This window comes from Hemicordylus capensis, chromosome 6, assembly GCF_027244095.1.
Source record: "Hemicordylus capensis ecotype Gifberg chromosome 6, rHemCap1.1.pri, whole genome shotgun sequence".
Taxonomy (NCBI): domain Eukaryota; kingdom Metazoa; phylum Chordata; class Lepidosauria; order Squamata; family Cordylidae; genus Hemicordylus; species Hemicordylus capensis.
This window is the reverse complement of record NC_069662.1, coordinates 34,655,820-34,680,525: the sequence shown is the minus strand read 5'-3', so window position 1 is coordinate 34,680,525 and position 24,706 is coordinate 34,655,820. Positions and strand designations below refer to the sequence as shown.

General features: G+C 45.3%; 1 protein-coding gene across 5 annotated transcripts in view; it reads left to right on the top strand.

The window, feature by feature from the left end:
* The first annotated feature begins 1,478 nt into the window (after positions 1-1,478).
* Positions 1,479-24,706, top strand: part of LOC128328981 (RNA binding protein fox-1 homolog 1-like) — a 78,019-nt gene continuing 54,791 nt past the window's right edge. For 2 of the 5 annotated variants that reach the window (XR_008309488.1, XR_008309489.1), the window contains exons 1-2: positions 1,479-1,621; positions 15,725-15,946. Coding sequence is in view for 3 of the 5 variants with exons in the window: in XM_053259299.1 (XP_053115274.1) it covers positions 1,535-1,621; positions 15,725-15,946 (309 nt within the window). In the remaining 2 variants the exon portion in view is untranslated. Of the gene's footprint in view, positions 1,622-12,778; positions 13,056-14,759; positions 14,929-15,724; positions 15,947-24,706 lie in introns of those variants that run through there. The other 3 variants (XM_053259299.1, XM_053259300.1, XM_053259301.1) reach the window with 3 other exon arrangements.

Sequence of the window (24,706 nt, the reverse complement as noted above, 5' to 3'; positions counted from 1 at the left end):
TTCGCCCAGCCAATCCGCTGGGTTGCTGGAATGCATCCCCACAGAGGCATGTCTACGGGGATTAAATATATAGATCAGGCCTGCTCAACTTTGGCCCCCCAGCAGTTTTTGGACTATGACTCCCATAATCCCCAGCTACAGTGACCAATAGCCAGGGATTATGGGGGTTGTAGGCCAACATCTGCAGGAGGGCCGAATTTGAGCAGGCCTGATATAGATGATAAGAAGGAAACACTCTTTAGGAATGCAGATATAGCTCTTTAGAAATGCAAACTGAGCTGGCTTGACTAGCTGCAAAGAGTGGAAAAACCAGTTTTCAGGAAGCAAAGCAGACTCTTTAAGTTCTAGTTACAAAAGTAAAACCTGTGTTTGCTCAAGTTGACTTTTTATAAACAATATTAGTCTGCTCGCTTAAGGTTGACACTGGTTAGAACACCACACATGTGTTGTATACAATTGTATACACACATGTATACAATTGGCAAAAGCCATTGAAGCTGGGGATTCTGGGAGTTGTAGTCAACATTTGGGAATCCCTGTTAGAGGGAACACTGCACAGGAGCGGTACTTCTTTGACGGATAGGCTGCAAGACTACTCCCAGGAACTCCTCTCTCGATAGGGAACCCTATTCTGGCCTGTTGGTCAAAAAAGACCACTGCTGTGCCTGCTCTCAGCTTTGTATGGATATGGACACAAAAACAGAATATATTAGCCCTATTCAGACATTAAGAAATCTGTACACTTGTACATGTGTTTGTGTGAATGACAATAGCTGTGTTCATTTTAAAAGTGAATGTGGGTACAGGCCTCTTAAATGCATGGTTCAGATAGCAACTGTTGTACCTGTGTTCAACATAACATGTGAATCGCTGTATCTGTGTACAGATCTGTACCTATGTACAACAGATCTCATTGTACTCACGTTGAACACAAGGTGTCAATAAGACTATTGTTGAAACTCTTATTTCTGAGTTAAATCAAATTCCAACATTCAGAAGAATAATTTGAAAATAGGAGTATTATTTGTAAAAGCTAAATATTCAAAAATTGGCACTAGATTTAATCAGGGGTGGGGGAATCACCTAACTTTAAATATAATTTTAGGGGATTACAGTGTCAAAAAGTTTGAGAATCTTTGCCCTAAATGGCAAATCCCAAGAAAAGCTACCAATAGTAACTTCTCATAATGTACATACATGAACATGTGTGTACACACACACACACACATGCATGCCAGACTCATTTCTTCACACCATCTCTATGTGTGTATGATGAGCATCAGCACATTTACCTTCGTGCTTGCCTCGTCTTTGTAACTCATAAAATTACGTGCCCCTGACAAGGCTCTCCCTATGCTGATGCTTTTGCCGTCTGTGACAGGAGCTTGTGTTCTCAACAGCTGTTGACATCCTTCAATGGCACCGTCCCATCTGCCATTCAACACTCCCTCAGCTGGTGCCAAAGCTGCTCCGACAGAGGTGCTTTTGACTCCTTTTGGGACTGGGTGGCCTGGCCCAGACTTTATTATGTGCCATGCTCTCCCCTCCAGCTGTCGTTCTGCACCCCTACAGCCTGCCTGTCTACCCACCGGCACCCCAATGTTACTCCGGGCTGGTTCAGGTATGACCATTTGTGTGTATATGTGTATGTGTGTGTATGTGTGGTCTCCATGTCACTGACAGGGCCCAGCTGCGACTGACTGGTGGTCTTGAGGGGACAGCTGATAAAGCTTCCTCCACAGATAAATCCCTTCATTCCTGAGTTATTTTTACAGAATTGCTCAGAGAGAGAGAAAGTCTTTTCCTTGTAAGGGGAGAGATATTTACAGCTCCTGTGGGAATGTAGAGATCAATCCTTTTTTGTTGAAGATTCTGCGGGTTCTCTTCAGCACATACTGTCTGTCAACAGGCAGACCCTGTAAATATCACGAAAAAGCCCCTGTAAGATCTTACACACCATGGTTAAAATGGTGGTACCCCAAAGCTTGTCTGGATTTGGACAGACTGTAGGGCAAATTTGATAGAAGGGAAAGACTTTGTATGTGGTTGAAGAGAGGGCACATGCTACTCGGACTCTGGGATCTAGCTCCGTGTTGGAGATTCATTCCCCCTCCCTGGCAAGTTTTTCTGTAACACCATACCAACTCTGGTCCCCTAAGTGCCTTAGGGGGATACTGGTAGTGGCCTAAGTTGGTAGTGGCGTCCAACTGTTTTAGAATGGGACACTTGAGTCCTCCTTAGTTAAGAAACGGTTCTGTTATAAGCGGCTTGTAGGGACCCTGATCTACTTTACAGGCTCTGTGAACTACCTGGAAGGAAGGTTGGGGTATACATGTAAGTAAATGTCAGTGGGCAAATAAACTCCTGTTTGTAGGGTTAACAAGTGGCATTTTAGTCCATGAGCCAGATCCACAAATCTTGGCCATCAGTAACAACTCAGGGGACAAACACTCATAAAGATTTTTGGCAATGTCATCCCCCTTAGAGATGGAAATAGGTGATAGTATTGTTGCACTTATGCCTACCCACAAACTATTAGAGTAAAATTGCAGTCATTTTTGAACAGAGGAAAGGGTTAGGGTAGGGTAACGGTTGACACCTAATGGTGCACTGGGGAAGTAACTTGTCTAGGAAGAAAGAGGTTGCCAGTTCAAATCCCCGATGGTATGTTCCCCAGATTATGGGAAACACCTATATTGGGCGGCAGCAATATATGAAGATGCTGAAAGGCATAATCTCACACTGTGTGGGAGATGGCAATGGTAAACCCCTTCTGTATTCTACCAAAGACAACCACAGGGCTCTGTGGTGGCCAAGAGTCAACACCGACTTGACAGGACAACTTTACTTTAGGGTAACGGTTTCCATGAACAAATTGTAAGTACATGGTACTTACGTGAAGAGAGTACAACATTGTAACATTTTGTACTTACAATGGAGAGAGTACTTACAACTCCATTGTTGGAGGGGGCGTAGCTATAATTGAGTGGATGAGTTCATCATCATCATCAGTTTTATTACGGCCATTGGCCAGCAGAAATGGTAGTAACAAATATACACAAAACATCAATAAAACAATGCTAAAACACAATATGACAGATTATAATCAATAATAATACATTATTTAAAAACAACAGACAGCTCTCGCAGTTAGGCACTTAATAGGGACCTCAACCTAATGGCAATATAGAAAAATTTAGCCACAACTGCTGTAGTGCCAGGGCTCGAATCCGCAAGGAAGTAATAAGTATAAAAGAGATCACACCTTCTGGGAAATGTAAGTAACAAAGGGGAGATGAGCTCTTCTCTAGCGTCCCGATACAACGAGCAGTACAACAACACATGGGTGACAGTTTCCAGAAGGCCAACGCCACAAGGGCAGAAAACTGCAACAGGATTATCTTTTGCAAACCTCCGATCCAAAAGAGAAGAGGGCGAAACATTGAACCGGGCCCGGGCAAATGCAGCCCGAAATTTGGAAAAATGTAGCGTTGTCAAATAACTAGCACCTCTATCTCCCCAGGGTGGAAAAATCCCAAAATGTAAAGGGGAGCAAGTCCTATTGGCCGAAGACATAAGTTCCTGCCGTTCAATATCGTGCAACCGGAGAAATAACATTTCCTTCACCTTATTATATTCCCAAGTGAGGAGTTCTGAAGGAGAAAGGCCCAGTTGAATAATTTTATTATTTACAAATGTTAGCCAAGGGTTAGGATAAGAATCCACCCATAGATGTTGGAAAAAAGAAAATTCCTGAATCTCAAAACAGAGTTTACTCCATCTAGCGAAAGTAAGCTCCCAGGCTTTACAGACAATAGAGAAAGACCCAGATTCCAAACATAGAGCAGAATAAGGCACACATCTAGGCACTGCAAAAATTGCTCTCAGAAAAATAGACTGTACTCTCTCCAGTTCAGCTGTTACACCCTGGATCCATAGCGGGACTCCAGAAAGTAGTTGGGCCATGATCTTAGCACGAAATACCTGGAGTGCCATGGGAACAAACTGGCCCCCTTTAGAGTGGATGAGTTCAAAGAGCCCGGGTCCCCAGCTCCTGAGGACCCTCCAGTTCCATCCCTCCCTATTTCCTTCATTATCTTCTTCACTCCGAGGGGCCACCGGGGAGAGGGACGATTACAGGCCCCCTCTCTCCTAGCTTCGCCTCTGCCGAAAAGATAATCTTTAAAGGACTTGCCTGCCCATTTTCCTTTCCATTCCTCTGACACTGATAACATTTTAGAAGTGTGTGTGTGTTTGGTGTGTTTCTAAAACTTTTTAAAGCCTTTAAAACACCTTTTGCAAATGTGGTCACTGCAGGCCCGATGGTCAGGACAATAAAAACATGATAACACATTGAAAGATGGAAGGATTGCAATGCTATCACCTCTCTCCCATCTCTAGGGGTCTAGTCCTTGTTAAAAATCACAAGAAGCTTTTGTCCCCCAAGATAGTACCAACCACCCCAGCTGGCTTGTGTACTATTCCCGATGCTCCAGATGGCTGGACTCCCATGAAAGGTGCACTCTAGGAATGTTCATGAACTGGTTCGGCACTCCTTTTCTGGAGTGCTGAACTGGTTCGGAAGTCTGGCATTCGAGCTGGTTCTAAGGCGGTGCCCCCTCAAAGGGCAGGGAGGGTGCCCTTACCTGCCCCGCCACTTGCCCACCCTGCTGGCACCGGCGCCAAAAGTGTCGGTGCGGGGCTGCAACGTGCCTGCTTGCAGCCCCTGTAAACGCCATGCCGGAAGTGGCTGACACACATGTGCATGGCGCGCACGTGTATCGGCTGTTTCCAGTACAACGTTCGCTGGGGCTGCAAGCAGGCACACTGAAGCCCCTCACCGATACTTTTGGGAACGGCGCTGGCGGGGGGAATCGGGGGGTAAGGGCACCCTCCCTGCCCCTTAAAGCCCCCCCACCCCACCTTCTGGTAGTGTACTACGAACCACTTCGTGGACATCCCTAGTGCACTCTAATATGTCTCACCATGGTTCAGAAGATCCTGCCATGGTCTAACACTTGAGTGCTTTCAGCCAGTGTGGTATACTGTTCAGCGTGCTAATCACAATCTCTCAGACTAACCAACTGCACAGGGTGGTTGTGATGATCACATGCGAGTGGAAGGAGAGCCATGTATGCCATCCTAAATTTAGGGCTGCCAATCCCCCATGACTGGCTGGAGTTTCCAGGAATCTGCATCCATTTCTAGGTAAATATGGAAAGAACCTTGGAAATTTAAGTGAAAAATATTGACAAACTATGAAAAAATAGTGGGCAAAAAATAATCTCCAGAACGAATAGCTTCAATCAGAGTTGGCAACCTTGCTTGAGCTTCTTAATGAAAAGGTGGGATAAAAGTAGAGGCTGTTCTTAATTGGAGTTCCTTAGAGAGAGGCTGGGAATGAAATAAATGAATAATATGGAACGAGCAACTTGACTGCCTCAAGCAATTGCTTATATCCTTGAGCCAGCCCTATAGCACTGGGGTGGTCGGTACCATCTCAGGGGGATGAAAGCCCGTTGTGGTTATTGACAAGGTCAGCACCCAGGTTCACTTTTAAAATGAACATACAGTCATTCACACAAAAATATGTATGTGTGTACAACATAATATCTGAATAGGGCTAAATAAACTTGTTTTAGGCCAAACCACACATGAGGCAGAAAATTTATGCTTTGTTTTCCTGACTTTAAAAATTTAAATAAAAACCCAAACTTTATAACAGGTATGTGGGGTGGGGTGGGGATCCAAATTTCAACGGAACAGTGATCTAATCCAGGGGCCAGCTCCATGTCTGTTGATTTCCTCCCAGAGGCCCCTGGGTCATTGCAGGAGCTTCTGGGAGAAAGTCAATTTGCTGATGGGGATGATGGGAAGAGGCGGTAGCATCATGAGTCTCTTGCAATGCTGCCACCTTCTCCCAGCAACTTTCCCATTGGCTAATGGAAATATCCTCCAGAGGTGGGAACATTTCTAGGGTTACCATATTCTGGCTTTCCAAATCTGGGCACCTAATTTGCTTATTATGTACATTGGCTTGAAAATAATATTTCAGTAGAATAGTGACTGCATGTTTTGCTCCATAATTCCACTTCTACAAGCTTTTTTTTTTTTAATTATTTAAATGAAATCTGAAATCTGGGTGGGCTAAGCAATCCCTGTGCAGATGGGGAGCAGGTGAGGTTTGTTTATATATAAATGTGACACACATATATACATTTATTATTATTATTATTCAATTTCTATACCACCCTTCCAAAAATGGCTCAGGGTGGTTTACACAGAGAAATAATAAATAAATAAATAAGATGGATCCCTGTCCTCAAAGGGCTCACAATCTGAAAGAAACATAAGATAGACATCAGCATATATGCATATGTATATATATATATACACACACACACACACACACACACATACATACATATATACATACGTGTGTGTGTGTGTGTGTGTGTAATATATATGAGGAGGAGTGGAGATAGATAGGTATGAAGGCAGCAGTGGTGCAGGAGACTTGTGGTGGCACTGACTCCTCTCAGCACCCGTTTTATGGGCCTGGGGTTGGCTGTGTGCTTTCAGGCTTGTCCTCAGCTTGGCTGCCGCCTGATTCTGCACTTGGTAACCCGCCTGTGTCTTGGCCCCATCAGAATCACTCTCCTGAACCTTGTATTTTTAAAAATCATGTGGGATTAATAGTAAATTCAGTGGGGAGGGAATTTAGATCAGAGATACAGTGCAGGAGGGGAAGGGTTAGACACTTCCTCTCCCAGCATCACCGCTCTGATTTTGGAGCCCTCTAAATTTTAAAACAGGTGCAAAAAGAAATAGAACAAAGTCACAAATCTCCCATGTCATATGCGGTTTGGCCCTAGAAATGCAGCATGCATTATGTCAACACTGGAAGAACAACCTTGCAAGAGCTACTGGAGCAAGAGTTGAACTGATAGCTTTTTAGCTAGTAAACTCGCTTGCCTTGAACCGATGAATTGGTTTATTAGCTGAAGTACAATACATTCTTTCCACAATCAAAGCACGAGGACTGTTGTCTGCTTCCTGCCCTGCTGCTAAACTGACTACAACAGTTTAGAATGCAGTTTAGAATCCCATAATGAGTTGTAGTACTTATGGACAAATAGTTGCAAATCCAAGATACTGAGCAATATTTCCTATCTCGATAGGCATTTCTGGGAAGTAATGTGCTGGCACGTTGTTGCCATGTGTATGCATATTAGAGTCAACTCACCAACAGCACTCCGATTCTGAACTTCTAGAGACTTGGGGAAAGTGTTTACTACATTTCAATACCACGTCAAAAGGCAAAATAGAGGGAACTGTTTTATCAGGGACAGGTATTAGAAAGAGACTTGCTTTGGTAAACATCAACAGCTGGAGTGCGTGCACAGGAGCATTGTTGCAATGTGCTCTTGGCATTATGGGAAGCTTTGGAACATTCTCAAAGTCCAAAGTAAATCACTGACATTTTCAGCACACAGCAAGTATGATTTGGCATCTGTTCTGATTGCAGTTGTCCAAATGAACAGATGAAGCTGCCTTATATTGAGTCAAACTAAGGGATAACAAACTGAGGCTGAATCCAGATAAGATAAGGTTGTTCGGGGCGGGAACTCAGGAGACTATTTTGATCTCCCGGTTCTGGATGGGGTCATCCAACCCACCCCCCGGAAGGAACAGGTATGCAGTCTGGGATTGCTTCTGGATCCACACCTCTCCCTGGTGTCCCAGGTTGAAGTGGTGGCCAGAGTACTGTCTATCAGCTTCGACTGATATGCCAGCTGTGTCCGGTTCTGGAGATGAACGACCTCAGAACAGTGGCACATACACTGGTAACCTCTAGACTGGACTACTGCAATGCGCTCTTTGTGGAGCTGCCTTTGTATGTAGTCCGGAAACTGAAGTTGGTACAGAATGCAGCAGCCAGGTTGGTCTCTGGGTCATCTTGGGGAGACCATATCACTCCTATACTAAAAGATCTACAGTGGCTGCAATAAGTCTCCGGGCAAAATACAAGGTGCTAGTTATTACCTATAAAGCCCTAAACAACTTAGGCCCTGGGTATTTAAGACAATGTCTTTTTTGTCAGGAGCCCCATTGCCAGTTCAGATAATCTGCAGAGGTTCTTCTACAGTTGCCATCGGATCATCTGGTGGATACTGGGGGTGGGGTGGGGTGGGGTGGCGGGCCTTTTCTGTTGCTTTCCCTGACCTTTGGAATGGGCTCCCTGTTGAAATAAGAGCCTCCCCATCTCTGGAAACTTGTAAAAAGGCACTGAAGACACATTTGTTCACCCAGGCTTTTAATTAGATTTATAGTTAGTTTAATTAGATTTATACCACCCAGAGATGAAAGTTTGGGACGGTGTACAAATTTTATAAATAAAAAAATAGTTCTTTTAATTTTGGGCTCTAAATGATTGTAATATTTTAATCATTTTAATTTTGTTTAATTTGTTTTTGTTTTTTTTACGGCACACTGCCCAGAGACACAGGTTTTGGATGGTATATAAATGTGTTAAATAAATTAACTAACTAACTAACTAACTAACTAACTAACTACTGGTTCATCTAGCTCTATACTGGCAACGCAGACTGGCAGTGGTTTCCAGGGTTTCAGACAAGGATCTTTCCTTGCCCTACCTGGAAATGCCAGAGATTGAACTCAGGACCTTCTGCAGGCAAAACAGGTGCTCTGCTGCTGATTAAAGCCTCTCCCTACATGCATGTTCCTGTGCAGGATCAGAACACATGTCAGGAGGATGCAGGCAGTCTCAGTCTGGCCAAGTATTGGTCTGTTCGCAAGACCAACTCCATATGTGCAAATCCACTGCAAAAGTCAATTTGGATTCAGAGAAAGAGAGGGGTGGGGGGAGAGAGAGAGAGGTTTTCCTTGGATCCATGGCCATCAACTTTCTGTCAGTTTTCAAAGTAAGAAACATAGTGGACAGTTCTTGGAGGATACAGGAGATCTTTGCTCACCATCCAGCTCAGTTTTAGTACAAAAGCGAGAAAACTTCCTGCTGCCCAGGAAATGGTGGGGGCGGGACTGCTTTAGCTTAGAATAATCCAGAAGGTCCAAGAAAAGTCTTAGATGCCTTATAATTTTTATTAAAAGTCTTATAATTTGACTTTAGTCTGAAGCCTTATGGAACTCAATGGAATTGGTGCTTTGGAGTGGGGGTTGGTGGCAGAAAAGGACTGCAAAAGTGGCGGGGGGGGGGGGAGATGGTCCTGATAAACAGGGCTAATCTGGCTTCTTGCCAAAGGCACCTCCTCAGCCTCTGGGCCTGAGAAGGCCCCCAATTGGGACCTGGGGCAGGCTATTTACAAACTTGTATGCCTGCCCACCCCCCCTGTGGGCCCCTCTTGAGCTATGTGAAGGACAAGAAAGTGCTGCAGTGAAGTGGTGCTATTTATAAGGGCTGAAAGTGGAGCCAAGCATGATAAGAAATGTTCTCCCAGGGCTAATTTTCAAACCATCCAGCGATAGGAGTGTGCGTTTATCAGTGTCTCTGGTGGTGATGGAGCTGGAGAGCAATACAGAAATACTGGGGAAAAGTTGTAAAGTGGGGGGAATGCCAGAAATGTATTTACTTGCTTTGTTTCCTAAATGAGCAAACAGCTTTTTGGGAAACAGGTGGCTCTCAAAAGCAACCTCCACCCCACCCTGCAATTTAATCTCCTGTTCCAACCAGAAGGACCCTATAAGCCCCTCTTAACAACTCCATTCTCCTGCAAATCTAGTTATATGACTAGATCAAACTGTTGTCTTGTCCTCTCTCTCTTGGTGTGAGATACAGTTCTCTCTCTCTTCCCCCCCCCCCATAATTCTGTATTTTGTAATAGTATTTTAATTTTTGTTAGTGGCCTTGGGATTTTATATAAGGCATCTTTCACCATCTAGAGATGTCTCTATCAGGTGGTATAGAAATATGATAAATAAATATAAAGTAGGATGATTGAAGAATAATAACAACAACAACAACAACAATGTTTTTCGTTTGCATTCAGATGTATGTTTTGTTAACATTCTAAGGACACCCAGTTCTGGAAAGTTTGTTCAAGACAATTGTTAAAATGTTCTGAGTAGTGCCATAGTCAATTTCAATATGGTCCTGTAAATTCATTCAATGGGAAGAATTTGTGGCTATGATGCCTCTTTTGTTCCTGCAATCCCTTGTGTTCTGCTTTTCTAGAATAGAAATGGGGAAACTTCAAGCTTTTTAGATCTACTTTGTTCTTTACCAGAGCCCCAAAGTCAACAAGCTAAGCCAGATGCAAAATGGTGGCTTAGGGGGTGGGGCTGATTAGACTGGACTTCATAAAGCCAGAAGCTGGGATAACCTGCACAGGCATGAACCTACATCCAAGTTACTATATATCAGAAACTTAGGTGCAAAACTGGTCAGCAGAGCTGTACAGAGACCTGCTCAAAGGCAATGGTTATGTTTATCCTCACAACAACACTGTGAGGTAGGTTAGGCTAAAAGATACATGGCCCAGAGTCACCCAGTGAGTTTCATGGTTGAATGGGGATTTGAACTCTGGTCTTCCTGGTCTTAGTCCAACACTCTCACCACTACACTATGTTGGCTCTCACCTGAAAAGCTAGGCCATTTTCCATCCATTCAGACGGGTAAAGAATATGTCAAAGCATCAACCTGAATCCCAAATTAATGTTTGCAAAGGTGTGCTGGCAAATCTGGGTGTTTTCACACATGATAAACACCTTTTTAGTCCGAACGAATAATGTTGATGTGGAAAGGAAATTAGAAGAGAAACATCTATAGTGGCTGATGGATGTTGTGCTAGATAGCTAAGGTGGGAGCTTGTGTTCCAACTACAGTAGTGTTGTGCTGGTGCAACAGGGTGCACTTTCACAGCCTGTGGGGCACCCCCTTCTATGAAGCCTTTTCCTCTGCCCCCATATGTTGCAGGGAATTATTCAAGACCACAAGCGATTGTGAAACTTTGAGCATCTGCTCAGCTATGCAACCATCTTGCCTCTGTGCATCTTTATTTGTTGCACTGGTGCAGCATCAGTCTGGATGTCAGCCACTGAAAGTAAATTCTAGCTAATGCTGCTTTTTAACATTTGAGTTACATATGTGGGGGACCAAAACTAATCTTCTTAATTTTGGAATTACAACCAGGAGGGGTGTCCGGGGCGAGAAGAGAAAGGCTTCTAATACAAAAAGTGTATCTTCCGCACAGGCATATTTAAGTGTTATTTGTGAAAGTGGCCTGAAAAGTATATTTAATATCACTTGCGTACTAATAGCATCTAAGACAATCCTTCCATGAGGCGAGGTGAAGCAGTTGCCTCAAAGGGCAAATTATTGGGGCATCAGTGGGGTGACAAAATGCCCCCTGGGCTGCCTCATCTGTCTCTTGCCCCCATCACTTGAAAAAAAGAGAAGCATTTGGTGCAGGCACAAAGACATCTTGGATTGCCATAGAAAGCACTGAGGAATTTTTGCACATGACACTATTTATTTAAAATATTTATACTTTGTCCTTCAGGACCAAGTCCTCTTGGGGTAGCTAAGACCAACAGAAGCAAATAGATATTCCTCTCTATATGGGGCAACTGTGAGGTAGAGATTTTGATGGGGGGAAATGGCACCAGGAAAAGGGTTAAATGCTTCCTTCTCACTGTGAACAGAGTTACAGCTCCTTCCCACAGCTGCATTTCAGGTTTTTAAAGAGCTAGGCCAGGAGCTGCTCAACTTTGGCCCTACAGCTGTTTTTGAACTACAACTCTCATAATCCCCAGCCACTGTGGCTAATAGTCAGGGATTATGGGAGCGGTAGGCCAGCATCTGGTGCAGGGCCAAAGTTGAGCAGCCCTGAGCTTGGCAGTCGAATCATGGATCCAGGGATGTAGCTATGATTGAGCGGATGGGTTCAAAGAACCCGGGGGCCCCAGGTCCTGAGGGCCGCCCAGTTCCACCTCCCTATTTCATTCATTATCTCCCTCACTCCAAGGGGCTGCTGGAGAGAGGGGTGAACATGGGCTGCCTCTCCTCTAGCTACACCCCTGTATGGATCTCCAGCATAAGTTGGAGTTTGTCTTTCATATTGCAGGTGAAGGCTCACATGGTATATTCCTTCACACACAAAATTCCATACATATAAAATTACTATATCTGTGAGAGGCTAGAACCCTAGCGTCTTCCTAAGAACTATTTTTCCATATGAAGAGATTTTTGTTGTGTATGCTCAGCCCTGTGAGCCCCAGTTGTCGACTGAAGTGGTACAGACCAGACATGGGTTTCCCATCTCAGTGACCATTAAGGCTTGGGCTTGGCCCACACAGGCAGCTGAGTGAGGTGGGTATGAGGCGGTAAGAACAGTTACTGAGGTGGCGGAACAGAACTGAGTTGGCAGAATGGACTGTACCACTTCAGGCTGCAGGTGGAGGATACCATATTTGAATGCTTCCTTTGGTAAAAATTCCCTCCAGGTAGGCAACCAGTGCATCAGGGAGCAGACTGGAGCTAGAACCTCTCTCTTGGGTGTACAAGATAGTAATAATTATTTTTTGCAGGGGGACTTTTTTGTTGTTTACATGGGGGGAACCATTCAAAAATGGCATCTGCCACCTTCAGTCTGAAGTGGTACAATCCATTCTACCACCTTCGCACTTTAGCACCCATTGTGCTGCCTGTGGAGACCAGGCCTCATCCTCTCCTGCATTCTGGCACATCCTTGTCGAACAGCGATATGTCCACGTAAGAACTTCACATCCCATCTGTTCCATGCTCTAGCATAAAAGAAGATGTGTGGGAAGTAGGCCCTGGAAGATCAAGTCCAATCTGGTGCAGGGATTTTCAGCTTCAGACCTCCTCAAGCATCAGCCTTCATAGGAGATGTACAAAATCCATTTGGCACACACAGCCCACAATTCACAGCATGGGCGTGTATATCTGTACAGATTGTGCCTAGGAGTTGTATGACTTCCAGGGACTGGGTTGATGCTCTGAACAAGGGTGCCAGAGACCCGTCGCTGAACCAGAGCTGTCCACCAATTACATGGTTTGTTTATTAATCCTCTAACTTTTAACCAATTAATTCAGTAGAAATAAATTTGTCCTGATCTCCAAAACCTCAGAATAGATGCCTTTTTCGAGATGCTGAAGGAAATCTGAGGTGACCTACAGAAACTACTGCCCACTGTTAGAAATAAAGGCCATCTGTAAGAGTTCCTTTCCCATTCTCTATTACACTACCAGATTGGAACCAAGTCTGTCTTATAAAATCATGGCTGTCATTCAGAGCAAGGAAGCACTCGTAAAGCGAGAGCAAGGATCAGCCTAACAGCACTTCTAGACTATCTGCACCAGCACACTAAAGAGGGGCAATTTTAGATATTTTCCCTTTTTCTAGGAAGCCCTCTGAAAATATGTTCCAAGGAGCTGCACAACCCTCAGGGACATATTTTTGTGTGGCACAGAGGGCTTCCTGGAGAAGGGAAGATAATAAAAAACTGCCTCTTCCACAGTACACCTCTGCTCTTTTCGCAGTACTAGTGATTCCATGCTCTGAATGTCAGCCTTTGTGATCAGAGTGTTTTATTAAGCTTGCTGAGATCTAGGTTCAAACCCTGAAACTCCCTGGGTGACCTTGGTCACCTTCTCTCTGAGTTACTATAACAAAAGGGGAATCACTGAGTATGCTGCCTAGAGCTCCTTGGATGAAGGATAGGATGAAAATGTTATAAATATAAGTCAATGCAAACATGGTTCCTTAGCTCTCAGCCGGGGGTAACTATAATAGAGCAAGGGGAGACAGTTGTCTGGGGGCCCACAGCCTTGGGGGGGGCCAGAGGCAAGTCACATGACTGACTCCCCCAGCCATGCACCCGCCCGGGCTTCTTTCCGTTGTATTCATCCTCCGAAATTGATGTGAGTGGTAAGACCTGGAGCTACCAGAACAGCATGTCTTTCTCTAGTACCATTAAATGACTTGCAGCGTCCACAATTTACAAAACATTTTTTAAAACGACGTCCTGTTGTGGCACATAGGAGAGAGAGAGAGAGAGAGAGAGATTTTACTATGCTTTTTGTTACCACTATTCAGCCTCATGTAAGATTTCTTTACTTCATGAGCTGAGCTTCAGTGAGGGGAGGCATTTTAAAATCTTATCTCTGGGCCCACTCCAACCTTGCTACGCCCCTGCTCTCAGCTTTTCTGGTTATAATAAACTGAAGCAGGGGTTCTCAAACCTGGGTCTCCAAATGTTTTTAGACTACAAGTCCCATCAGCCACAATGGCCAAGGCCATTGTGAACCCCTAAACTAAGGCTTTAGATTATGAATCCCACCAATTAAGCTGCCACTTAAGGCTTGCAACCCTGTTTAAAACTCCTTTTACTGTCGTGCCCTGGCAGCATCAGTTCTTAAAGAGGCCTTGAAATTTGTCTTCTTTAGCCCAAGATGCCAACGCATCTATGCACACTCCTACTATCTTCCTACAACTGCATTCTCCTGGGCTGAACCCGGCTCCTTGCCGGACTAAGCCCTTGGCCCCCATTAATCCCTGTCCCTGCCATTGGACAGGTGGGGCAGGTGTGTGGGCCGCAGGGCTGAGTCTTGCCGGCAAACTGCGAATTCCAGGGAAATCTGCAGCTGTCTCTCCTTTATCGCTGTTCAGTTTTAAAGGCCCCAAACAGCTGAAAGACAAAGAGACGGCAGAGCAGCTCCAAATAAGGGCTGAGGGGGGCTGAGGAGTGGGTAGCCAATTGGCGAGGCCTGTGACTGTTCTGATTCCTCCCCATTGGCTGAAGGAACAGCACAAGGGATGCCTTTATAGGCTTGGGCCAGCGGGAGAGAAGGGTGCATTTTTTCCTGAGCATCCTACCCAAGCAGAGATTCAGAAAGGTGGCAGGGGATGGGGCCTGTTGGAGTAGGTGGGTGAAATTCACTTGGGACTGTTTCCTCATTCTGATTGATTGGAGGCTAGAAGGCTGGACTCCTGGGTCTGGGGGAAGGGGGAGCCTAGGTATCTAGTGGAAGGGAGGTTTTGAGACAGGACTTCTGGGTCCTCTGAGAGGGGAGCCTAGGTTTTTTTAGCACACAAGGTAAGGCTTGGAAGCCTGTCTGTTTCCAAGGGTTCCTTGCAGTGCAATCATAAGCACATTTACTCAGAATTAGGAATCATTGAACTCAATGAGGCTTCCTCCTTAGTAATCGTGTTTTCGGATTGTTATGTAGATAGAGGGCTGGACTCCCGGGTTCTTTGTGAGCAAGAGGGTGGAGAGTTGAAGTTCTGGTTCTTAGGGTATTGAACTGGGGATTTCTCCCCTCATTCCCAACGCTTACCATAGCCCAGCTCATGAGGTGGCCTTAGGCAAGCCTCTTTCTCGCTGTCTCAAATCTGCACTATAGAAATGAAAATACCAACCTGCCTTTCAGGGGTGTTGTAAAGGATTCCTGAGATGCTGCACGACAAAATGTGATACTGGCACATTTGGGGGCAAGAGAGACTTATTCCCTGACGAGGAGGTCAATATATTGGAGGGAAGGGGCCGGGGTGAGGGTGTTCAGAATTCTTTGGGAAACAATTTGGTGTCTGGTGGTTGAGGAGGGGTATAAATAGGGGGTCTTGTTTGACCTGTTCTATTCTCAGTTTTACTTGACTTTAGAAAATGTGTTCACTGGTTGCAGCTCCCAATTTCATTGCCTTTCTGCTTTTCCTCCCTGCAGGGTAGCCCAGATGCTGCAGTGCCACCAGCTGATGCCATGACACAGACGTTCCCAGCCCAGTATCCTCCGCCACCACCCCAGGCCCGGCTGCCTCCACAGTATCACCTTCACAGCACGTCTTCAGAGTACCCATCCCCAACAGCGCCGGATCATGGCCTACGCATCTTTCCCGAGCAGGGAAGCGCTGCACCAGAACCACTGCCTTTGCCCCCACCTCCTGCGGTAAGTGATTGGCTGAGGGGCTGGCCTCACTCTGGCAAATGACGCTGACCTCAAAAGAGAATGAGGGCCTCTTTTCTGGGGGCCAGAGCTATGGGTCCCAGAAGCCCCAACCCAATCTGTAGCGTTTTTGAGATTACTCTGGAGCAATCTCAAGCATCTGGCATAGAAATCACTGACCCCAGAGAACAGAGTGACCTGTGTTTCACTTCCTCCCCTTCTTCCTTGCACTTCCTATGTCCCAAACAGGAGTTGTGTAGTGTAGGGTCTTGTAGGTTCTTATTGTAACCAAAGCTCTTATTGTAAGCAAAGCTCTCTGGGAACGGAGTGACATCTATGGGAGTCTTGTGGGCAGATCTAAGGATTTTAGGATACAAGTGGATTAAAGCAAAGCTTACTCCGTGTGTGTGTGTGGGTGTGTGCGCATGCACACAGGACTTAGTTTGAGCCATTGCTCTTCACTCCCAGAATTTGTTTGGAATGTCAGGTTTGAGCCCTAATGTGAAGTAAGAAGAGTGCCTCTGACCATGTGTAGAGACCCTTTTGCCTCACAGCAAAATAATCCCAATTCCACATGTGTAGAGTTAGAGAGGGAAGGAAGTGCACCTGCTGAGGCAGAAACAAATTCTGGCATTCATTTTAGAAAGTAAGCACTGAGTGAAAACCCGATTCCCATGGGATACTTTGTGCATGAAGACTTCTCTTCTTGGGGGGAGGTGGGGTAACGAGCTGGGGTAAGTTCCCGTTTGCCACTTTTGCAATATTACTGATATAGGCTATGTATTATATATAGGCACTAAGGGCCAAACTAGACAGGCTTAGTTCCTTTTGTCACTATCAGCCCAAGGAGAGCGGGGAGATGAGGTGATCAGGACTGAGACTGTGACATGGGGGGAGGGGGCTTTAACCTTTTGGCCTGATCATAGGGACCCTATGGAGGGACCCTATGGCTGCTATTCCCAGGGAGGAAAGCTCCCATTGGTAGCAATGGGAATTCTTTTCCTGAGGTAAATAACAGCTGTGAGAGCAGGGGAGAGATCTGGATCAGAACCGTAGAGGGGCAAAGGGTTAAAACCCAACCGCACACAGCATGGTCCCACTCTGGACAGCCCCGCCCCCAGCTGCTTTTGAGAAAAAGAAAAAGAAAATCTATCAGGGCTAATGGTGCATTTAATGTCACAAGCAGTTTAGCACATACTTCTCCTCTCTAGCTAATCCAGGGGTGGCCAACCTGAGGCTCTCCAGCTGTTGTGGAACTACAACTCCCATCATCCCCAGCAGCGATTTATCATGGCTGGGGATGATGGGAGTTGTAGTCCAACAACAACCGGATAATTGCACGTTGGCCGCCCCTGAGCTAACCAAACAGAGGTCTGGGGGCAGCGGTGTGTGTGCGTGTCTTTCTCTTCCCCTCTTCCTCTCTAATCCCTATGCAGTTTGAGGCAAACATATTTTGAAATTATGAGGCAATAATAGCCAGAACACTTGAAATCTCAGATGGGTTCCATTCTTCAGGGGTCTCGGCAGGGCAGGCAGATACAGGGGTTCAGTGCACAAGTTCCTTTCCAGCCCTGCTGTGGCTGCTGGTATTCTCCTGCCTGCTTGTATTTCAGGTGGGCATAGCAACAACAATAATAAACTTCATTTATACAGCCACCCATAAACAGAGGTTCACAAACAATAAAACCACCACAACATAAAACATTCAATTAAAAATGTGGCAATGGCAGTATCACACCCTTGCCTAGTTGCAGGGAGGGTGATTTGTTTATGCATTCCGCATTTGGCATGAAAATACTGGCCTGGAAACATAGGGGGCTCCTGTGTGAATGCACCCCCAAAAGGATGAGGCTCTAGTGGGTTACAGCTCTGTGTGTGTGTGTGTGTGTGTGTATAAATGCTTTGAGATCTCCTGGCCCTCGAGCACAACCCTTTTGGGTTGGCAGTGAAGTAGAAGTCCAAATGTTTGGTTCATCTGTGCTGAGTCTATATGGATGTGGGGAAATGTCCCTTAAAAACGTCATCTGTCTTATAAGTCTTGCTTTTGAAATTTTGTAGGAAGCTCCAAATTCTTCCTAAATTTAGTTGGTCTGGTGACCCCATGACTATGCAAAGTAGTATCATTCCATGATGTAACTTTGTTATGGGCTGTGGCCTGCCATGCTGGTAGGGTAGCCACTTCTCTCACGTTCCTACTTCTTGTGAAGATAACTTGTATGTCTCTGTGCCAGCAGCCATGCTTCTTCCCAGAATGATGTGCTGCATGTTAGGGTGCTAAACTTTGAACCAGCCCCTTTGCAGAGCTGGAACTGGCATTTCTCCAAAATGGCATTTCAAAGGAGAATGTCAGAGTTCTTCTCAAGGAGAAACATCGGAGAACTTTCTCAGACGCTTCTTCCCAATTCCTGCGTAGCTGTCCCTTGACCAGATACAGCAATGAGAAGATGGTAAATTAACTCTTTGCCAAGGAAAAACATCACTGGCTGATTTCTGCTAATCACACACCTGTTAAAGAGACAAGAGCAGTCCAAACCACTATCTTCTGGGTTTTGTTTCTGGTTTGGCCAGTTGGCAGCCCTACTGGGCATATGTGCTACCCAAACAAAAGGGAAGTGTGGCAGCTGCTATAGGAGCCCCAGTGGTAGAGCAAAAAGCTCTCTCTTGAGGACTTCATGTGATTTTTGGGCAGGGGGATAGCAGGAGTCACATGCCATAAACCTTTATTAGATGGGGAAAGGCATACTCATTACATGCCATGTGAGTCCATAGTGCACACACAGCCAGCAGAAGGAGCTGGTAGAATGGACTATACCACTTCTGACTATAGGGAAGGATCTTTTTAAATATTCGCCTACATCCTTCTTTAAAACCTCCCTGCAACTATAAATCTAGTGTATCTGGTAGTAATCTGGGCTAGAACCTCTCTCCCTGATGTGCTAGTCTTTTTTACTGGCAGGGAATTTTGATTTGTCTGTGTTTCTCCCTCCCCGGCCCACCCACCCCCAGTCTGAAGTGATGCTATCCACCTCATTCTGCTGTCTGTGTCCTCCCAGTCTGAGTACTTGGGCAGAAAGCAACTCTCACAGACAAAAATGTTTTCATGGGGTCTAGTGGCTGGCATGCCCCCCAAGAAGATCTCAAAAACTTTAGCCAGCCACAGAGAGTGTGTGTCCCCAATAATACTTCTAATGTGTCTATAGTACTTCATATACTTTATCTCATTAACCTTACAACAGCCCTGCAAAGTTGGCTAGTGTTTTCCCCCCCAATATTGCAGACTGGCGCAGCAGGGAAATGCTTGACTAACAAGCAGAAGGTTGCCCGTTCAAATCCCCACTGGTACTGTATCGGGCAGCAGTTATATAGGAAGATGCTGAAAGGCATCATCTCACACTGCACGGGAGGAGGCAATGACAAACCCCTCCTGTTTTCTACCAAAAGAAAATCACAGGGCTCTGTGAGTGCCAGGAGTCAAAATCGACTTGATGGCACACTTTAATTGCAGGCTGGAGGCAAGGAGTTCCAGTTGAGAGAATAGTGGTTTGCCAAAGACGACTTGGCAGCCCATTCTACACACATTTTATCAAAAGTCTGTCTTGTTTGACTCTTTAGGATTTATTTCCAAGTAACTATGCATAAGATCACAACCTTGGTTTGAGTTTGGAGTTGAGGTGAGATTCAAAGTGGGACTTTGTCTTACCACTTCAGTCTACCACCTAGAAAATGCAGGATGTAATGAAATCAGTCAGTCTAGCATATAGCATGCAGAAAGTTCCAAGTTCCCTCCCTGGCATCTCCAGATAGGGCTGAGAGAGACTCCTGCCTGCAACCTTGGAGAAGCCACCGCTGCCAGTCTGTGCAGACAATACTGAGCTAGATGGACCAATGGTCTGACTCAGCATATGACAGCTTCCTATGTTCCTAGCTACATCTATTTCTCTGTGTTTACAGGATCAGTTTCAACAATGCTGGCACAGTCCCACAGTCCCAGGGGCATCACGCAAACCTGGACTCTCATGTCTGTTTCTGGCATAGCTCATTACCTGCAGCAGGCGTTCCCAACCTCGGGTCCCCAGATGTTGTTGGACCAGCTCCCAGTGGGCTTTGGCCACTGTCGCTGGGGATGATGATGTAGTCCAACATCTGGGGACCTAAAGTTGGGAACGCCTGCCCTATAGGAACCTAGTAGCCATCTCTGAATGCTCTGCAACATTGCAGGAGATTCTGAGTCACTGTGCTAGGAGCTTTCCCAGACAGCAGGCTTTACCACAGATTTACTGCAAGGTTTTACTGCAAGTTTGAATTTGTCCAAAATATTTGGACAAAATGCAAAAAGTTGATTGTTTTTTTTTATACCCCGGAAATAAATCCGGCAAAAAGTGTTGTTGTTTTTTACTCCGGAAATAAATCCGGGGACATAACTGCCACCACAGAGCAGCCAGGGACCTTCTTGCTCTGAGGGGAGGAGAGAGGAAGTGAGACTAAGACCCATGTAAACATGTAAATGTGCAGCTTGATGTATTGTCCTTTATTAAAGTTTTTTGTAAACCACTTTGGAAGGTTCACCTGAAAAGCAATATATAAATGCAAAATAAATAAATCAGGCTAGGCTCTAACATGGAGGGGAAACTCAAATTGTGTGTGAAGTGCTCCCCAATATCTCACACGGACTTTGGCGCAAATCTGGCCGATGTGCAAGTGAACACCCTCCACTCCGAGCTAAAAGCCCCATCTGGAAATGCTCCAGGAGAAGCAGAGCAGAGAATAGCCTGCTGCCCATGCAAACTGAAAATGCAGCCCAGAATCATATGTACTATTACAGGGAATTCAAGGATATACACTTGATCAATTCTGTGACGCCCAACCATATCTTGCAAAGCAGAAGGTGAAATATTGAGCCAGCTTTGTATTTTTGCACTTGGTTAGTGTAAATTATCTTTCAAACTCAGCTTCCCCAAGTTGAGTGAATTTCAAATATCTGTATACACAAAAAGAAGCTAATAATAAAAATCTAGCATTCTGCTTGCCACTGAGGAATCATTAGTGCATAACTATAACACCATTTAGTGGTTTGCTAATAATGCCTTTTCTCAAGGGAATTTTGGGAACTGTAGTTTTGAGAGTGATCACAGCATTCAGATCACTCAGAATTCTCAGCATCATCATTAAACTATTCCGAAGATTCCTTGGGGCTAAATGTCTGTAGCGTAGATACAGTAGTTCCAGCATTTGAGCTCTTTCAAATTACAGCTCCTCCAGACTGGAGTGAACTGCTAATGGTGACTTCAAAGAAAATGGGGCTGTTTGGTTCAGTATAACTATTGCAGTGCTGATCTTTCTGGCACACCCCCAGACTAGAACTTCTGAACCAGCCTTCTTGCTGTCCCTTTACAGCAGTTTCTTCTGCAGCAATTATCTGGTGATCATATTTAGCTCCATATCATGACTAGTTTTGCTTGCTGACTTCTGCAGATCAAACTTCTTCTGTTAAAGGGACAGGAGCACAGGAGGCTGGTCTTTATTTTCTACCAGTTTGGCAACCCTGAGAGGATCAGACCTGGCATCTGTACAGGCCACATCTGGCCTGAAGGAGCTACAGTTGTGCATTGCCCATAGTGCATATATTAAATCTTGTCGTGGTGTTGTCTTCTTCTTATGGGTCGAGTTTTTTAAAGTGCTATGCAAACATGGTCACCAGCGACAGCAGGGGGCTGAATGAGTATCTTGTGGGTAACCGTGCCTCTGCTGATCTACCTGGCAAAGGTTTTGCAAGGATTACTGAGATAATGTATGTGAACCACTTTGGACACTCTAAAGTGTACATATAAAGCTGGTGGTGGTGGTATTCCAATTCTAAAAGTTCCTAGTCCATAACAATATTTTACTATACAATCCTCTCTCACACACATCTGACAGTCATTTTAGTTTAACAGAGGGTGAACAAAACTTCTCTAGCTAGTTGCCTGTTGGCCACACTTATGTTCTGTGTGGATGGCTATTTACAATTCTGCATGTTATCACCTTCAACTCTCTTAATTGGTTTCCCAGCCCCAGCCTGATGGGGGAAATAGTATTTTATACTGTATTTACCCAAATACAAGACTACTTTGAATTTAAGATGAGCCCCTTTAAACGTAGAGGTTAAATACACGTTAAAATATCCTTATTTACCCAAAAGGAAGAGGACTCTGTATTTAAGATGACCCCCTGATTTCTAACATAAAAGAACCTGGGGAAAAACCTAGTCTTGGATTCAAGTAAATAAAGAACCAGGGTGCTTTCCAGATTACACGCTACAACAGAGGCAAAATCTTTGGCTTGGCAGGATTGTATTGAAAACAATCCCCATCACAAACTTCTACAACAGGGCACTTTCCTGCCGAGCTGCTCAACAGCAGCAAAATGCCTCCATTCAGGCACGTCACAATCAAAACATAAACAGCAGGGGGAGCAGTCTCGTGGAAACTAACAACCTGAAAAAACAGCAACTTTCTTATGCCGGATATATGGCGTCCTAGTTCTATATCGCATTGATTAAATTCGAAACAAGGCATTGGAAATGTGAGTGGCACCCTGCTGTCCGTGTTGGGACTGTGGTGTCACAACACAGGAAATGTGGAAGCCAGTGTTCCCTCTAACAGGGATCCCCAGATGTTGCTGACTACAACTCCCAGCATCCCCAGCTGCAACAGCCTTTGCTTTGGGATTATGGGAGTTGTAGTCAACAACATCTGGGAATCCCTGTTAGAGGGAACACTGGTGGAAGCACACTTCAGAGATACGCCGTGACCCCGTTGAAGGGTCTAATCTGGAATTTGTGCTGCACATGCAACTTTGTAGTACCATATTGCAAAGATAAACTCCAAAAGAAGGCATTGGAAATGTGAACAGCACCTTGCTGTCAGTGCAGGGACTGCGGTGTCGAAACACAGGAAGTATGGAAGCACACTTAGCAGATTGGTAGTGACATTGCTGTAGAGTTTAATATGGAAAGAGCCAAGTACAGTTGGAAGGTTTTTAATTAGGACTCCTGCATTTTACACCCCATAAAAGGCAACTCCGAATTCTTGGTAAGAAGGAATAGGAAACAGAGGCTCATTTCTTCAGCATCACAGGATTGCTCTCTCTCCTCTCTTTCTTTTGGCCCTTCAGGGCAATTGATTTACTCTCCTTCTCCCTGGAGCCAGTGACTTTGAGGAGTTGGCCTCTGTGTCCATATTGGGTAACTCTTTTTCTTCAGCCAAGACAGCTGCACCCCTATCAAATGTCCTGTTCTCTCTCTCCCTCCCCCCCGCCCCACCATTTCATCATCTTCACTGGCAGCTGTTTATCTCCACATGGGATAAGTGGTGTGTTGCTGATAGCCCCATCTGAAGGACACTGTGTCCTCTGTGAGACAGTAAATAAGGGAAGGCCAAGACACTCTGGTGCCTGAGGCAGAAAATCCAAATGCCACTGCTCTCCAGTGGTAAAAATATAGTAAGCTATAGGAGTGGTGGTGGAATGGTACCTCAGCTCTGTGACAGCTTTGCATGCAAAAGGCCTCAGGTTCAATTTCTGGCATTTTCTGGCAGGGCTGGGAAAGGCCACCCCTCTGTCAGAAATCCTACGGAGCTAACGCTGCTGCCAGTCAACGTAGACAGTATTGAGCTAGATGGACAGAGCCTCTGACTCGATAGAAGGCTGCTTCCTATGTTTATATTCTGCTAAATAATTGGCTCTTTTTCAATGGCATCCCCAAATCAGATCCCTGATTCTGTGAGTGCCTATTCGACATCATCTGATCTATGATTTCCTCACACAAACCAGAATACAAAATGCCTCCTCAGAGAAACTATTTTAAGCCTGCTTGGCTATCTGCCTCCAACTATAATTAGGATTGCTGCCTCTCCCCCCCACCCTGGCCCTGCACCTGTGCCTTGAAGAGAAGCCTAACATGTATACATTAGCAATGGAAGCTCTTCCTAACCCTTGATCTCTTTTCCAGGTAAGAACAAAATAAAAAATAAAAAAATCCAGCTTGCTCCCGTGCCTCTTGAAGAGTAGCTTGGTGTTCAAGAATGGGCAGCAAGCAGAGGAAACTTCTAAGTTGAGTTTTCACCACTTACTATGGGTGCATCAAGCTGCTGTTATAGGCACAGTAAAGAAACTGACAAGAAAAAAACATTGCCAACCCTACATTACATTGCTGTTCACCCTGAGATTACCTGTCTCTTGGACCATATTGTGTACACTGAATGTTTAATTTGTATTGCATTCTGTGCCCAGATCTGCAGAGGTCCTGAAAGTCTGTTACCTGCATCCCATGTATAGGGGGTCCAGCTTTATAACCCTCTGTCTAGTGGTCCTTTCTGTAGCTCCAGGTATCTCTGCTGACGCTGAGGACAAAGCAGGGGCTGTTGGGAAGAGTAGCACGTCTGTAATGTGTGTCCCCTTTTCCTTTCTCTCTCTTTCTCTCTCTCTCTCTCCATCTGGAAGGCTGCTGCCAGGAACCAGCCGCAAAAGAACACCTGGTTTGTAGCCAATCCCCTCCCAATGACTGTGTCTTTCCTGGACTAGGGCCTTCCCTGGGGTGTTAACAGCGGCGTTCGTGGACTTCCCATCAAGCTCAGGTTTTCTCCCAGGCATCTTGGACTCCATCACGTTTCTCTTGTTCTAGTCTCATTAATACATGAGTAGTTTAACCCCTTACTCACTGCGCAACTGCTCCTGCCTGTCTTCTCAGCCTGACACCTCCCTCCTCCACCCCACCCTTCTGTGCAT